Raw genomic sequence first — 16,487 nt, forward strand, 5'->3', positions numbered from 1 at the left:
GCAAGGGTGACATGCAGGTTGTAGTGTTTGCACAACATGTGACAGCCTCCCAGAGCAGGGACGGGGTCACCCCTGTGCCCCCAGAATCCATGACCTTTTCCTGGACCTGAAGTGTCTCATCCATGAAATGGTGATAAAAATCTACTTTCCTGAGAGCGGCTCAGACTGCTCCCCCCACCCCCTCCTCTCAGCCCTGTCCTCTGTGATGCCCCCTGGGGTCGCCCCTGCTCAGATGAGCTCTCTTCTTTGAGTTCAGGGTTGCCACTCGCCCCAGCTAATCGCCCTGTATTGTTTTCTGCGTACACGTCTCATCTCCCCCAGCAGTTTGGGGGCTGCGCATCTTGTGGCCTCAACGTTGACTCTGTTCACTCCACAAGCTTTGAGCCTCTGTTATGTGCCAAGAACTTCTGCGCCCTGAGAGAGTCCCACGCTGGGGTGGGGCTGTTTCTGTGAGCCCATCCTTGCCGTCCAGGGTGGTCTGGGTGCAGAGGGAATGGGGTTCAAGTTGGGGCAGGTAACACCTCAGCAGATCAAGGGTGAGCATTGACTGCGGGTGGGGGCGAGGAAGGGGTAGAGGGACAGCGTTCCAGGGAGCAAGACAGCAGAAGTGGAGTCGGCAGGACCACAACCTGGCAGAGAGACGTGACGTGCAGAGCAGGCTGCTGCTGGAGCAGAGAATTAAGGTGGGGCTTGGACCTAAGACCAGCGTATAATGGAGCAGGACCCTATGGGACCTTCTTGACAGACCCCTCTCCCCATATCCTCTGCCTTCCCCTTATTTGTAGAAGAGCTGCAGTCTCCCAGGCCTCGCCTGCGTCTCAAACGCCTTGCTCGAGAATTGCTGATTGGAAGGATGTGAACATGTAGTGATAAAAATAGCAGTTGGGCCAGGAGAACTGGTAAGAATTTGAATAGTAAATTAGCCATAGGCAGTCATTCTACAGAATCTAGGTACTTCCTCCCTGAAGTACCTAGATAACAGTAGCTGATGCACATTTCCTGAGTTGTTTTACAGAGGCCAAAATCTGCCCCAAATGGAAGAAGTTAACTGCTTGGTGACCCTGAGCCCTGTAGCCCCCAGACCTACTGGAGCCTGAGGACTGATCATATTAACCCCCGTGACACTGCCCCATTACCTCACCATCAGCCAATCAGAGAATTGTGCAGGAGCTGCTCACGGCACACCCTGCAACTCCCCTCCCTCCCCTGGCCTTTAAAATCTCTTCCCTGAAACCCATCAGGGAGTTGCAGTCTTTTGAGCAGGAGTTGCCTGGTTCTCCTCGCGAGCCCCTTTGCAAGAACCCCAAGAACCCTTTCCCTGTGCCAAGCTCCAACATTTCAGTTCTCTCACCGTGGGTGCCGCATGTGAACCTGGGTTGGCCAACAAGAACAGCGGGCAGGGGGGCAGTCAGGGCCTATCTTCTTTGCCCTCCAGGGCAGGGGTCCGTCCTTCACCCAGAGAGAGAACTCAGTAGCAACATAAGCCTGGGTCGCTGGGTGGGAAAGGGAGTGGCAGGAGGTCGGGGAAGGCTCTGTGCAGAGGAGGGAGGGCGAGGGGAGCCTGCAGACCCTCGGCCCAGGGCAGAGGCGGGGGTGGGTGGGGGACAGGGCCACGAGCCGTCCTGATCCAGCCGGGCCAGCAGGCCGGCTGGGGTCGGAGAGGAGGCCTTGGGGGCTGGCAGGGCTCGCTGGGCGCGGCGAACCCCCAGAGCATCGGGGAGACCCCGGGCGGGGGCGGGCTGGGTCCCACCGGCGGCGCGGCCCCTCGCGGGCTTAGCACGCCCGACAGCACTAACGCGCCGGCCCAGCAAATCTTTTGTCGGGGCGGCGCTGAGCCAGCAGGGCGCCGTCCGCTATATATGGGGCCCCCGCGGGCCGGCGGGACCGCGCACCGGGCGCACGGGCGCACCAGGCGCACCATGGCGCAGCGCTCGGGCAAGGTGAGTGCCCCCAAGGTAACCGCGGGGCTCTGGGGCGGGGCCGAGACACCCCTCCCATGGCCCTTTGTGCTCAGGATGGGGGCTGGGGGCAGGGGTGGCAAACCGTTGCTTGGTTCCCTTTGCCTGACAAGAGTTGGCTAAATTTCTGAACAAACCTGGGGCACCTAGTCGCGGCTGAAGGTCTCTGTGATGTGGGCGGTGGGAAGGGCTTACCCCCAGTCCCTCCAGCATTGGCTCTGGGGCCCCAACCCCCTGGCCCAGAGTCAGGAGCAGGGACGGTGCTCAGATACGAGCGGTGCCTGCACTGGGGTGGGGGACTCTTGACTCGTCTTACAGCCCCTGGGCCCCACTTCTTTGCCGGAGGCTCTTCTGCTGTGGCTGCTCCTTCTTCCGGATCTGTTCGGGGGCACTTGAGGCTGGTTTTCTGCAAATTGTTTACATGTGAGGGACCTTCACATCCTGCGGGTGACCAGTTGTCCTTGAATATCTGGGGGTGGGAGGAACCATCCATCAGACCTGCCTTGCGCAGGAAGAGTGGCAAAGCTGGACCTCTGCCCCCTTCTCTGGCTCCCTAGTCTAGGTAATCTGAGGCTGACTTTGGTTTCCAGGGGCTACATTCAAGGTTAGTGGGTGAGAGCATTACTGTATCTGTCTGCTCCAGCTAGGTTGTGTCTCAGTAACAAACAAGCCCAAGAGCTCACCTACACACCCTCCTCTGTGCTGCAGAGGGTCACCTTGATATCAGCAGAGGGAAAGGGAGAGCCAAGAAACGGTGTGTGGTTTTCAAAGCTTCCACGTCCACACACGTCCCTTTGGCCAAAGCATCTGGCCTTGCCTAACTCCAAGGGGCCCAGAGCGGCAGTTCTACCATCAGTGACAGCACACATATGTGACCACCACAGTTACTGGGCCCCAGGTAACATTACTTTGCCAGGGCCCTTCTAGGTGCACAATTCTTGAAACCCAAAGTTATTGATGGCTGGAATTTTAGGTTCCTCCACAGAAAGTGAGTGAATTTTGGGGTTGGTATGGCTCATATTTTTTGGTGGTTGTTGTTTTTGTTTTGTTTTGTTTCATTTTTATCGAAGTACAGTTGACTGACAAGATTGCATTCGTTGGTCGAAGGGAATGAATTGGGAGATTGGGATTGCCATATATACATTACTAATAAGAAAAAAATATCAAATTGTAGACTTTAAATATATACAGTTTATTGTATGTCCATTGTATCTCAATAAAAGTTCTTAAAGAAAAAAAAAGATTGCATTTGTTTCAGGTGTATAACATAGTGATTGGCTATTTTTATACATCACCAAATGGTCCCCACGATAAGTCTAGTTACCATCTGGTTCATATTGTTTATAGTTTGGGGACAGGGGATCCCCTTAGCGCTACATCACCGTAGGACACGGTGTCTGCACTGCCTGCTGGGTTAGAAAAGCTCCAGATCTGACACATGAATGTCACCCAAAGGAGTGGCCTAGGACACAAAGGGATGGGGTTACACTGAAAAAGCCCTCTTTTGAGCCATTAATCCCCTGAGTTGGCTGCGTCAGGTTCAGTCTCTCCTGTTAAGGGGCCCAAACTCAGAAACCTGACTTTCTGGAAAATGAATATTCGGTTATTATGGTGGGTTGCAGGTGAAGTGTTTTCTTCTGAAAACCTTTCCTTGGATATTATATTTTAACGATAAACAAAAACTGAGTTTAAAAAATGCAGTGGGAGTTTGAAAAGAGACTGTTTCAAAAAGGCCCCTGGACAAAGGGGAAATCCCTGTCCCCTCACATCTTCTGAGATTTGTCTGCTCAACCGTGGGCTCCCGGGGTGGGGAGGGCCGGGCGCTGGGTCTGACCTCAACCTACCATCCGTGCATTCTTTCACCCGGTCAGCGGACAGTGTTGAGCACCTGCTGTATGCAGCAGGTCTGGGCTTCAGGGCCTGGGAGTCGGGGTTCAGTGGAGGGCTTTGGGCCCCATGCGTCCATTCCCAAAACTGACAGGAGAGAAGCCCCTGACTCCGAGCCCTCTAACCTGGCCTTTCTAGATCACTCTCTACGAGGGCAAGCACTTCACGGGGCGGAAGCTGGAGGTCTTCGGGGACTGTGACAACTTCCAGGACCGAGGCTTTATGAACCGGGTGAACTCCATCCGCGTGGAGAGTGGGGCCTGGGTCTGCTTCGACCACCCCGACTTCCGTGGCCAGCAGTTCGTCCTGGAGCACGGCGACTACCCCGACTTCTACCGCTGGAACGGCCACAACGACCACATGGGCTCCTGTCGGCCTGTGGGAATGGTGAGTGGGCCTGGGCCGCTCCACCTGGCCGGGGTGGGGGTGGGGGGCTTCCTGCTGGAGTGACCCAGGGCCTGGTTAGGCCTGGCCAGATGTGGGACAGGTAATCAAGAGGCACGGCCCTCCCAGCTTTAAGAAGAGCCGCTGGGAGTTTTCATGCCTGCGTTCTCGGACGTGTATCAGGAAAGCACTTCCAATTTCTGATGCCAAAATCTTGCTGAATTTTCCACTTAAAATGCAATCGGAAACATTAGAAGTTTGGATTTGCGACCAGATGGGGGAGCATTCAGCTCAAGTAAGGCTGATGTGAGCCTGGTGCGTCCACCCAGGCAGGTCATCTTCTAGCGCTTTTCAGGAGCCTTCCGTGGAGTGGCTGATGGAGGAAGCTTAGGTATCACAGGCCAGGCAGCGGGAATTTGGGGGCAGGAGCCAGCAGGTGGCTGCCTTTTCACAGAGCAGCCCAGTGCGTGAAGGAGAGCCAGTGACGGGTGTCAGTCCCCCGCGGTGAAGCTGCCCCTAGGGAAGGGTTTGAGGACTAGACATTCCCAATCCTTAGGATTCTCCCAAGTTAAAGTCCTAACTGACCTGCTGTGAGCTCTGGAATTTAGGGTGGGAAATGGCTGGTTCCTGAGACCAGGCATGGGCGGCTCATCAGAGAGTCTCAGCCCTGTGTCTGCAGGAGGACCCTCCCCTGGACCAGCATCCGAGGAGCCCCCTCTCTTTTCTACATGGGTTGCAAAACCAGCCGCGCTTTGGCTTCTCAAATTTAAGAATGCTTTCTTAGGACTTCCACCAGGTCATGGACATTTGGAAAAAGGAATTAACGTGGCTGGCCCTGGATCTTGCATAATGCTATTTATATGAAAACTATCCTAGGTATCTTTCGCATGCTGTTCTCGTAAGAGCAATCCTTGGGGCCAGCCATGGCGCAGACCCAGCCCCGGCTGGCGCCGGAGCCCATTGGGAGCTGGCCCACCTCGGTCTTTTGGAAATACGGGGCATCTTACAGGGAGATCTATGTCCTCGTCCCAGGCAGCCAGCAGGGATTTCAGCAAATGAGATCTCTGTTATTTGTTTTAGATTTTTGGCTTCATGTTTTAATAAAAGGTTCTATTACAGTTCATAAAATATTATCATTTAAAGGCTGCCCATGGCCTGCGGCCCAGGGTGGGAGACAGGCAGAGGAATGTGGTGGTTTGTCTGGGGCAGGAGGAAGCCCAGTGCCCCGGGCCGGTCCGGGGGCGGCCGCTGTCCCAGGCGGTCTGGCCCTCTCTGGACCGGAGACTGGACTGGTTCAGGGACTCTGAATCTTTTCAAAGTAATAGACCCTTGCGTCCAGCCAAATCTCACATGCAAGAACAAGCAGCAGTTCTGGGCTGAGGGGCATGTGTGTGGGTGGGGGCACTCACCAGTCCCCCAGCCCAGGAACTCATGGCTGCCCCGGGCCCTGGGTGAGCCCAAGCTCCTGCCCACGCGGGCTTCTGTTTATGGTGGGAGACAGCACTGTTCACCCTCTTCCCTTCCTCCACTCGCGGGGGGCCCGCAGCACGGGGAGCATTTCCGCCTAGAGATCTTCGAGGGCTGCAACTTCACGGGCCAGTGCCTGGAGTTCAAGGACGACTGTCCCTTCCTTCAGAGTCGGGGCTGGGCCAAGAACTGTGTCAACGCCATCAAGGTGTACGGGGACGGAGCGTGAGTAGAACCCGCATGGCCGCCGACTACGTGTCCCCGCCGGCCGGGGTGGGTCAGACCCCAGCAGGCGGTCAACCTGTCCCCTGCCCGGAGACCCCTTCCCTCCCCCAGCCACCTCCCTGGCCCAGGAAGGCCATGGTCAGGGGACGCAGGGCCCCAGAGGCCCCCCTCGACGGCAGGAGGGCACTTTGCAGACCAGCTGTCCTATATGACTAGGCAGAGCTCATGGACTGCACTTTGGTTTTCTCGAGCCAGGGGACGTCTGCTCTGGGCAGGGTGGCCCTGCCCACCTGCTCACCCCTTATTTAGCCTGAACTGGACCTCTCCTACCACGTGCTCAGCCCCCTATGCTGGCCTCCTGGGAAGATGGTTGTCATGGCGGCTCACTTCTGGGGGACGCAGAGTGGCTGGACAGGTTTTCCCCAGGCCCACAGGGGCTCAACTGCCTTGCCCCAAGAGAGGCGTCAGATCCCTGTGCTTCTGTCGACTCCTGCAAATATCAATTCCTTCCACCAGCCAAGGGCAGTCCCTATGCCCACTGTGCACGCCCGTTGTGCCAAGTTTCACGGCCCTGGCTCACACCCGAGCTGGCCATCTCCTCCTCCTCCCATCTACCCGGCTGGGTGGAGAGTGTTGCCCCATTTTACAGAGAAGCAAGCTGAGACCCAGAAACGTACCCCATCCTGCTGTGAGGGCCCTGCTGGGATTGCAGCCAGGCCTTTAGCTTCAAGTCATACTGTCCCTGATCTAGAGGTGGGTGTCTCCCCAGACCCAGCCCCATCCCCCAGGAGAAGAGCCCTAAAGCACGGGTCCCTGGAGCTTGGCCCTGTGGCAGCAGCTGTGGGGTCCCTTTGCTGTCTATGTGTCTGAGGCGCAGGACCAGGGTGCAAGTGCGTGGTTGTGGGAGGGATGGAAGGAAGACAAGGCTGAGCCGGAGGAAGAACCGCTCCCCCACCTTCCCCTGTGTGGCCTGGTGTTGGCTGCTGGGCTCTGGGCCCCCAATCCAAAGACCTTTCAGAAATTCCAAGTTTGCCCTAAGTTAATGGCACCGGAGACTCCGGGGACAGAATTCCAAAACAACCATTTGCCCTGCAAAATTGCTGGCTAAATTGTGTCTCGTGAGGCCGGAGTCATACCTTTGCATAGAAGGTGTCCTGAGCCCCGAGGCCCAATCCCCCTCCACCCACCCTGGGGGCTCCAGGAGCTTGTTTAGAAAAAAGGCGGAAAGGTAGGAGCTAAGATTTGACTGTAGGGACTTCAGCCCCCACTTCACCTAAGAGGAGACAAGGCTCAGAGGGGCGAGGACTCCGCTGGGGGCTGCCTGTTGTAGACCCCACCTTTGGACCCGGGCCTCTGCCCCGTTCCCATGGGCCCTCCGCCTTTGCCTCCCGCGACTTTAACGTGTAAAAAAAAAAATGTAAGCCCTTGGTGAGGAAAAGCTGCCCGATGGTGTCCCCCGCAGGGTCCCCTAGTCTGGATGTGATCTCCTTCAAGGCCTTTCCTGGCATCTGAGGGTGGGGGTTCAAGGTGGGTCTCCCCACCACCTCCCACCTGCCAGGAGTCATCTTCCTCTGGGTCCCAAGTCAGCTCAGGAATGGCCTGTCTCCACAGACCCTGTCCTAACGGGCAGCTGGAGGCGATGTGCCGCCTCTCACTACCCCGCTCCCAAGGACACAGTCCTGGTGTCGATGGGGACAGCGTGCCCTCTCCCTCCCTCTTCCTGCCTTCTCCCCACCCCACAGCAGGAAGCAGGAGAGGGTGAAGGGTTCCTGTGGGGACCTGGCTAGCTCCTTTTCTTCTTCTTCTTCTTTTTTTTTAAAATTTATTTATTTATTATTTTTTGGGGGGGTACACCAAGTTCATTCTTTTTTTTATATTTACTTATTTGGTTGCGCCAGGTCTTAGTTCAGCAGGCAGGCTCCTTAGTTGTGGTACACGGGCTCCTTAGTTGTGGCACGTGGACTCTTTAGTTGTGACATGCATGTGGGATCGAGTTCCCTGACCAGGGATCGAACCCAGCCCCCCTGCATTGGGAGCACGGAGTCTTACCCACTGCGCCACCAGGGACGTCCTGTCCCTCCCTTTTCTTCCTTTTTGGGAAGGAAGGCCCTCATGCTCCAGGGCGGCCCAGGACACTGCTAGGGGTATTTCCCAGCTCACTGGGGTACAGAGGGGTTGGCTGACTCCCTTGGAGGTGCCTCAGGACACAGCCTCAGCATGTGTGCAGGCGTACAGGGAGGTCATGGGCAGGGCAGGGGATGTGGTGGGCGAGGGGAGGCCCAGGGGCCCTGGGTGGGGGGCAGGGGGACGCCAGACTGGACCTGGTGCTCCCTGGTAGGTGTTCCCCACTCACTCTCCACCTCTCTCTCCTCATTCCTGACCCCTGACACTCAGCAGGCTGTGCCAGGCTCCAGATGTGGGGCTGGGATGGAGGAGGAGGGGCGGGGGTGGCAGGCGAGTGGCAGCTGGGGACGCTGCGGGCTCAGGGATAGTCACTCCCCCCGGCCTTGTGCTGGACGTGCCCACAGATTCTGAGAAGGTGTCTCCTGGGGAGAAAGCTCCTTTAAGACCAGAGCGCTTTGGGGTCCGTGGACAAGAACCCTTAGGGCCACGGTGGAGGTTCCTGCAAAGACAGGTCAGAGCACCCCATGGCCTGGGCCTGAAGGGACCCCAGCAACCAGACCTGGGTGTGTAGCCGCCTTTGTCAGAGGCCTATAGGCTGAGCCTGGCTTTGCTTCCCAAGGCCACCAGCTCCTCTGTGACTGACAGAGAAAAGCTGTTTTCTATCAGTGGTCAAAGAGGAAGAGGCCAGAGCGAGGTGGAGAGGGCCGCCCTGGACAAAGAGTGGGTGTGGACCAAGTTGGCTCTGAGGCCCCCTCGGTGCTCCCCGCCCCCAGCCTTTTAGCCCCTCAACACAGGCTCCAGACCCCGCCTCAGTGGGGGTCCCCATGGACCTCCCAGCTGCCCGCTTGTCTCAGGGATGTTGGAGAGACAGGGCTGGGACAGCCACACTCCCCACGTGTCCAGAGGCTTCTCCTAGGACCATACTCCCTCCCCTCCATCCTCAGGCCCCCATCGCCCCTTCTGAGAGAGACACCTTCCTGATTACCTGGGCCCTGGGGCCCTACACCTGCAGCCCCACAGCCTCGGGTGTGAAGGGCCCGGTGTTCCCTCCTGCCCTGGCCCAACGCCCAGCCCCGCAAGGCACTCACAGACGAGTCCACGTCCTCGTCTGCTGGTCTCTGGCTCTCCTTGTCTGCGGGTGTCTGCCCCGGAGCTGGGAGCTGTGATGGGGAACGGTCCCTCCTCCATTCAGCCGCCTCCCCACCCCTCACCCCATGGCAGGAACCTGTGTGTCTGACTGGGACACTCCAAGGGCCTAAAGCAGGGCAGACACACATGTGGACCCAGGAGCACATCTGCTGAACAAAGGAATAGTAATCGGTCCCCATTCTGTGCCAGGCCTCCTGCCAGGTGCCGGGTGCCGTCTGTGCAGAGAGTCCTTTCAGGGAGCAGGCAGGGGTGGGGTGCGCGCGTGCATGGTGGGGTGGGGTGGGCTGGGCTGGGGTGGGAGTCGGGGGATGAGCGTGGGCGTGGAGTCACTGCCGGCCCTTGTGATGAATGTTCTGGGCTGGCCACAAAATGTCAGCTTTTCCTGAGCACCCCTGGACGTACAAGGTCTCAGGCGGCACTGGCCCAGACACGCGGGGGGACGCGGGGGGGAGGGGCTGGGCTGGGGGGGAGGGGCGCGGGGCGGGGCCGCAGGGAAGGCGGGGCCTCGGGGCGGCGGGGCTGCTGCTCGGCGCCCGGCCCTGAGCTCCGCCCGCCCCCCGGCCTAGGTGGGTCCTGTACGAGGAGCCCAACTACCGCGGCCGCATGTACCTGGTGGAGCGGGGCGACTTCCGCAGCTTCTCCGACTGGGAGGCCCACAGCGCGCGCGTCCAGTCCCTCCGCCGGGTGGCCAACTTCTTTTAACCGCCCGCCCGCCAGCCAGAGTCTGGCCGCTATCCGAGCGGCCCGGGGAGAGGGACGGCCCCCTCTGCCCCCCGCCCTGGGACTCGGACCGTGGGGAATAAACGTCATAAAAGCCAAGAGCTGGACTGGCCTGAGTGATTTCTCTGCCCTTCGTGACCAAGGTCATGGAGCCCGACACTGTCATTGCACACGCGAAAAGCCAATGTCCCACATAGGGAGTCATCACCTCGGGTCCCAGAGCAGCTCCTGGTGGAGCCAGGATGGGGCCAGGGTGGTTCCTCCACCCAGAACCCCACCCCAGACCAGTTAGGGGAGAAGGGGAGGGAAGACATGCTGGGGGAGGGGCAAGGATATGCTGGGGGAGGGGCAGGGATGTGCTGGGGGAGGGGCAGGGATGTGCTGGGGGAGGGGCAGGGATGTGCTGGGGGAGGGGCAGGGATGTGCTGGGGGAGGGGCAGGGATGTGCTGGGGGTGGGGCAGGGATGTGCTGGGGGAGGGGCAGGGATGTGCTGGGGGAGGGGCAGGGATGTGCTGGGGGAGGGGCAGGGATGTGCTGGGGGAGGGGCAGGGATGTGCTGGGGGAGGGGCAGGGATGTGCTGGGGGTGGGGCAGGGATGTGCTGGGGGAGGGACAGGGATGTGCTGGGGGAGGGGCAAGGATGTGCTGGGGGAGGGGCAGGGATATGATGGGGGTGGGGCAGGGTGGGGACCAAGGGGGTCTGCAACTGAGGCAGAGGCTCCCTCTGGGCAGCGACAGGGGCTGCCAGGCCGTGGGTCTGGTCCACTCACAGGCAAGCCAGTCCCAGGGGTCCTGAGCCTGCATCTCTGGGGGGATCGTGGCCTCGGGGGTTATAGGGGAGCCCACCTTCTGAAAGGATGGGCTGCACCCCAGGGACACACCACCCCTTACATCCTGAAAGGAGAGAGAAACCGGGGGGCTTGGAAGATGAGAGGAAGGTGCCGCGTGAACAGGTGGGCCCTGGCAGGGTGGAGGGGAAGGAGACTTAGGAGCTTTCAGGGCTGAAGGGGACGGAGAGCACCCTCCCCACCCTCAGCTGTTCACAGGGCTGCGTGACCAGGGCCCAGGCTCTCTGCACCCCGAGGGTGAGTCCGTGGAGCTTCTGTGCGGCCTGGGTCCTCTCCAGGACCCTGGGCCCACCTTGTTGGGGTGGACTTGATGGGGTGGTCACGGCCCCGGGGGAGAGGGAGGGAGGAGCCTGGCCTGGGAAGTAGTGGGATTTCAGGGAATAAGAGGCCCCCCACACCTCCCCACCCACACTTCAGTGTCCAGCGTCCTGTCCCCAGTGAGCGAGGGCCTGCTGGCCCCAGGAGTGGCCCAGGTAACTCCGCCCCACCCCCACAGCTGCCCACCAGAGCCCTGAGCAGCCCGCTCTCATGCAAACCACGAACTCGAAGAACCCACCACAAAACTAACAGCAAACTAGTTCAAATCCCTGAGCCCAGAGCGAGTCGACATTCAGGTGTGCCCTCACCTCGTGTGAGTCCGGAAGAGGGTTTGTTGAAAACCAAGCTCTTGTTTTCTCTTTCTCGGGCCAGTTTGTTTGGGGAGGTGGCGCTTTCCGTGTGCGCTCAGCCACGCTTGTCCCCACGCATGGGAGGTCTTGCCCGCAGCCACGACACTGTCCCTGTTCATCTGGTCCTTCCTGCAACTGTCTGACCCTCAAAGCTCCACCTCAGGCCTGGGAGGGAAGGGGTCAGTGGGTGTAGCTGACCCCAGGCCTCCAGGACCTCATACCCCTCTCCCCGTTGTTGATGTTGATGACCATACCTTTGAGCTTTTATTGTATGCACTGACTTGATGCCAGGCTCTGTACTAGTGGAACCTGTGTAATTTCCCTTACTGTGTACAGTAACACCAAGATTATGATATGCTTATTGTCACCACCACGAAGGAGAGGTAGACACAGACAGGTTAGGCGACTTGCCCAAGGTCACACAGCAGTCAGGATTCAAACCGGGTCTGGCTGATAGCTTTGCTCCTAACCACTCTACTGTGTACACATTTGCATATATAGGTGTATTTTATTGATACAATAGTTAAAATAACAGTAGTCCACCCAGTAGCAATCACACACTCAAAAGCGCAGTCCCCCGCATCACCTTATTCAAACTCCCCATGACCCATGCGGAAGGGAAGCCAGACATCCTCACCCTGGTCACCGAGCATCGTGCGGAGAAGCAGGGCCTGTTGTGAACTGGGAGCAAAGTGTATCAGTCAGCACGGGGCTTAGACAACGGACATTTTTTCTCTCACGGTTCTGGAGGCCAGAAGTCCAAGATCAAGGTGCTGGAGGGTTTGGGTTCTCCTGAGGCCTCTCTCCCTGGCTTGCGAGTGGCCATCTTCTCTGTGTCCTTACATGGCCTTTCCTCTATGTCTGTGTCCTAATCTCTTCTTATAAGGACACCAAGTCATATTGGATGAGAGTTCAACCTAACAACCTCATTTTAACTTAATCACCTCTTGAAAGACCCTGTGTCTCCAAATAGCCACATTCTGAGGTTCTGAGGGTTAGGACTTCAACATACGAACTTGGGAGGGACACGTTTCAGCTCATAACATGAACCAAATGGCCTCTCCTGGCCTCAGTCTCCCGCTCTGTGAAATGAGTGCGATCATGTCCATTGTTTCAACTGTATACAGCTGTAAAGGCCAAACAAGTCACCCTGAGACGGTGCCGTATGAGTGCTGGTATTAGTAGTAAGTGATGCGCTCGACATCACCCAGAATGCTGGGGGAGCAGGGTTAAGGGCCAGCTCTGGGTCTCCACCCTGATCTTACTCCCTGGGATGTGTCCTTGGACAAGTCACTGCCCCGTGCCTCCGTTTCCCGAGCTGTACAGTGGGGCTAAGCCCCTCCGAGGGAATTAAGGGAGAATCACCCATGGCCTAGTCCCCAGTAGCCAGGGAAGGAGCCAGCCTCGCACGAAGCCCTTCCCCGCGTTCCAGAGGTTTCTCTGAACTCCTCCTGGCCCCCCCCACCTCACTAACTGGTGACTGAGTGCTTCAGCGAGAGATAGGCCCGTGCTCCTGGGTGACCTCCTCCTCACCCCAGCCCTCTGCTCCGTAATCTGTCAGCAAATCTGCTTTCTGTCTCAAGAAGAAAAACAAGATTCCCAGCAAAGTGCTTGTGGGCTGGCTTGTAATTTGTTTGAAGTCGGTCCAGGGGGTCGGTGGACCCAGGGCCAGCGCCTTCTGAAGAGAGTCACACATGCCTCACATACTTCTGTCTCTGCTCTGCGGTTTGGAGCCGAGCTCTCACAGAGCTGTCCTCCCATCCTCGGTGCCCACCCCCCCCCCCCCCGCCCTCGCCCCCTGCCGACCAGGAACCCGCATGTGCTATTTCTCAGACCACAGGAAAAACATTCCCTTTGAAATCCCCACAGATGCTCCCCCAACCTCCCTGCTCACCCCCACCATGGGTGAGCCCGGGGTCCCCTGTGCCCCCTGGGGACCCCCCCCCCCGCCACGTTCCCTGACACGGCCTCCTGTCTCCACCTCCAGAGCCCTACAGATCTCTTGGGGGGATCTCTTGGACCTCCCCCCAAGAAACCACAGGGATTTTCAATAAAACCTTGTTGAATGAGAGTTTAAAAATGTAGCTCCAGAGTTTCCGTTTGGGAAGATGAGAACGTTCTGGAGATAACAGTGGCGATGGTTGCCCAGCAACATGATGGTGTTTAACGAATTGTGCACTGGAAAATGGTTTGGATGGTAAAACTTCTGTCCTGTAGGTGTTACCACAATAAAGACGGGAGTCTGGCTTCTCGTTCCTGGGAGGCTGGGGGCTGTTGGGAGGTGATCTGGATGTGGGAGAGCCTCCCTGGATTCTGGAGGACACCATGGGTTCGACCTGCCCACACCTCCCGGTACCTGGGGAATCTCTCTCTTGGATTCCCCACCCAGTGCTGTGCGACGCCTGCTGAGGGGATGGAAAGTGCACAAGGGGACGTTCCTTCCTCGGGGCAGCTCAGGGAGCCGGGGTGAGGACCTGGACTGAACCCTGACCTCTTGACCCCCAGTTCCTGCCCAGCCACACAAACGTCTGGGCCAAATGTCTGGGCCAGCCTGAAGACACCAGAGGGAGTGACTTGCATGGAGGCCTGTGAAGCCTGGACCTGTAAAATGAGCTCTTTTGTAAACAGGCTTTTGGCTTCCCTGATGCTAAAGGCTAAGCCCCTCTTTGGAATCAGTGACTGAAAACGTTCCGAAGAGTCCAGCGGACGTGGTGCCCTGGCCTGGCTCTGCGGGAGAGGCTGGGCGGCGGCTGCCCTGGGGGGGCCTGTGGGTTTGGGGCTGCCCCCTGAGACCAGCCCCGTGGTCAGGGTGTGTGTGGGCAGCAGGCTGAGCAGTCAGAGGTGAGAACCTGCTCCTGGCCAGGCAGCCCCCAGGACTGCACCCCTGGCTGGGAGGCGGCCGCCAGGTGATCTATCCGTCGTGTGGGAGGGTCCAAGTTCAACAGGCAGGGGTCTGTGATGGTCAGGCTGCCTGATTTGGGGATCAAAGTTCGGGGAGTGGGCGCACTCCCCGTGGGCCACTGACCCCGTGGGCCCCCAACACCCAGGGCAGAGAGCCCACCCTGGGGGGCTGAGGAGTTTGTCTCCTGGGTCCCTTTCCCATGAGGACTGGGGAAGCTGTCCCTGAGTGCCTGGCCCGGGGAGCAGGGCAGCGTGTCCACTTCACAGCTGGACCCAGGCCACCTTGGGCCCTGGGCTTCCTGGACCACGTGGGTAGAGAGGACAGCGAGAACGGGGCACCTACCAAATGGGGCCTTTCCTGAGGCCGGCCAGAGAGGAGCCTCCACACAGAGAGGGCGGCTCACGTGCCACAGCCCTGCGTGGAGGCCGTCTGCCAGGGCCAGGGACCGTGGCCACTTGCCTCAAAAAATAAGATGGAAAATGTAAAGGTAAGTGAAGGACTCTTTGGGTTTTTGAAAAACGTAGAAGAAAAGAGGTAAGGCTGGGGTAAGGCTGGTGTCCGCAACGTTCCACTCTACGTACGCAGCGGAGTCCTGATGCTTTGCTGGAGAGTGACTCCGGGTTGGCCCAAAGCAAGAAGCAGGGAAACAAGATCGGTTCCGTGAAGATAAACCAGCCTCCCGGGAGGAGCACAGCGATTCCAGGGACTCGGGCCAGAGAGGAATTTCTTCCCTGGGTCCTCAGAACCCGTGCTGACCATCCCAAGCCGCCTCCTCAACAGATCTCCCCTGCAAAGAAAAGAACAAATTTCTTAGGGTTTTTTGCTAGTCACATCCCATAGGGCTCGGCCAGTGGCATCACGCCAAAGTAAACGTTCTGTGGGGGAGAAGATTTTAACATCACTTGTTTACACAGGAACATTTAGCAATTTCTAAGTGAATGGAATTGGGCTGTTGAGCTGGGCCTGGCCATCCTTGGTTATCAGTAAATACTGGTAACAACAGCACAGCTAACATTTACTGAGCAACTACTACGTCCAGAACACTGTGCTAAACTATTTTTCTTACTTGTAATGCGGTGGGTATGTGACTCTGTCTCATTTGCAGTTAAAAAAATAGACTTACAAGGTAGCTGTAAGTTGCCCAGAGTGGCAAAAGAGGCGAAGAGCTCCGGCCGGCCGACGCCAGAGCCCACACCGGACTCCTGCCCATCACCCACAGCGGCAGCTTTCCCAGCGTTCAGACCGAGACATGCACATCTTAAAAATATTCTTCTCTTTGTAATCAGTGTAGGGTTTTGGTGTCTGATTGACCATGTAGTCCATAGGTTACAGAATATAAGACGGTCTCTCGACGAGAAGTGAACGTTACTCCTCACACTCTTGGACTCGGAGACCAGCCACCCTGTCACACCACTTCGAGGCACGGGAAGCTGGGGGGAGGTGGGGGGCGTCCTTGGATGTTCACCCGTTGGGAGTGGGGCGGTGCATGTGTGGTTCACATAGGAAGCCCCTGGGAAGCAGGAGCCTTTTCCATCAGTGACCATGGAGAGAAGGGTGTTTGCGTGTGAGCACCGGGCAGGTCGCCGGTGGCGAGCGACTTGGATCCACTACAGCTGCTGTGATTCTGATGGGGCAGCAGCCACAGGGTCTAGCTCCCAACCGAGTGAAACTCCAGGTAGGGCAATGAAAGCCTCTCTCCTTGGAAGTGAAATCTGGTGCCAGATCACCCCGGGAGAGAAGACGGCTGGAGCCAAGTGAACTCACAGCCGCATCCCAAAGATGCATTCCTCAAGTTCTGGCTGCTGAGAAGCTGGCTTTTCCGAGTTCTTGACCTTCCTTAATCTGGGTATTCATCTCTCCTTCACTTGCTATCCTTCCAACAAATCTCCCCTTCTTGCTCAAACTCCCCAAACTCAACTTCTTTCCCTGCAACTCAAAGAAGGCTGACTCCCCGCTTCTGCTCCCAGCAAAATAAAGGCAGGTGCGGTGAGCTGGAGTTAGGGCTGAGCTGGCCCCGGCCTCCACTCGAAAGGACCCGAAACTCATGTAAATACACTTCGTAGGACTAACAACCCCGGTATGAATTACACTTGGCTTCAGAATGCACACAGAGAACAAGCAAATGCATGGTTTTGCGGGCAGCTAGAAATCTTCT

General features: G+C 57.9%; 1 protein-coding gene across 1 annotated transcript; it reads left to right on the top strand.

The window, feature by feature from the left end:
- Window positions 1–1,919: 1,919 nt before the first annotated feature.
- CRYGN (crystallin gamma N) lies at window positions 1,920–9,896 on the top strand. The gene is made up of 4 exons (XM_057733858.1): window positions 1,920–1,940; window positions 3,984–4,232; window positions 5,776–5,921; window positions 9,761–9,896. Exons 1-4 carry the CDS (start codon window positions 1,920–1,922, stop codon window positions 9,894–9,896), a joined length of 552 nt encoding a protein of 183 aa, XP_057589841.1.
- The last annotated feature ends 6,591 nt before the right edge of the window (window positions 9,897–16,487 follow it).

This window comes from Hippopotamus amphibius, chromosome 4 (genome assembly GCF_030028045.1).
Source record: "Hippopotamus amphibius kiboko isolate mHipAmp2 chromosome 4, mHipAmp2.hap2, whole genome shotgun sequence".
In the NCBI taxonomy this organism is placed as follows: Eukaryota; Metazoa; Chordata; class Mammalia; order Artiodactyla; family Hippopotamidae; genus Hippopotamus; species Hippopotamus amphibius.

What these genes read in the sequence shown, in the direction of transcription:
- CRYGN (XM_057733858.1), top strand. Translation starts at nt 1,920, where the DNA reads ATGGCGCAGCGCTCGGGCAAG. An exon ending in TGGCGCAGCGCTCGGGCAAG is followed by an intron (nt 1,941 to 3,983) that starts GTGAGTGCCCCC and finishes TGGCCTTTCTAG; the next exon opens with ATCACTCTCTACGAGGGCAA. An exon ending in AAGGTGTACGGGGACGGAGC is followed by an intron (nt 5,922 to 9,760) that starts GTGAGTAGAACC and finishes CCCCCGGCCTAG; the next exon opens with GTGGGTCCTGTACGAGGAGC.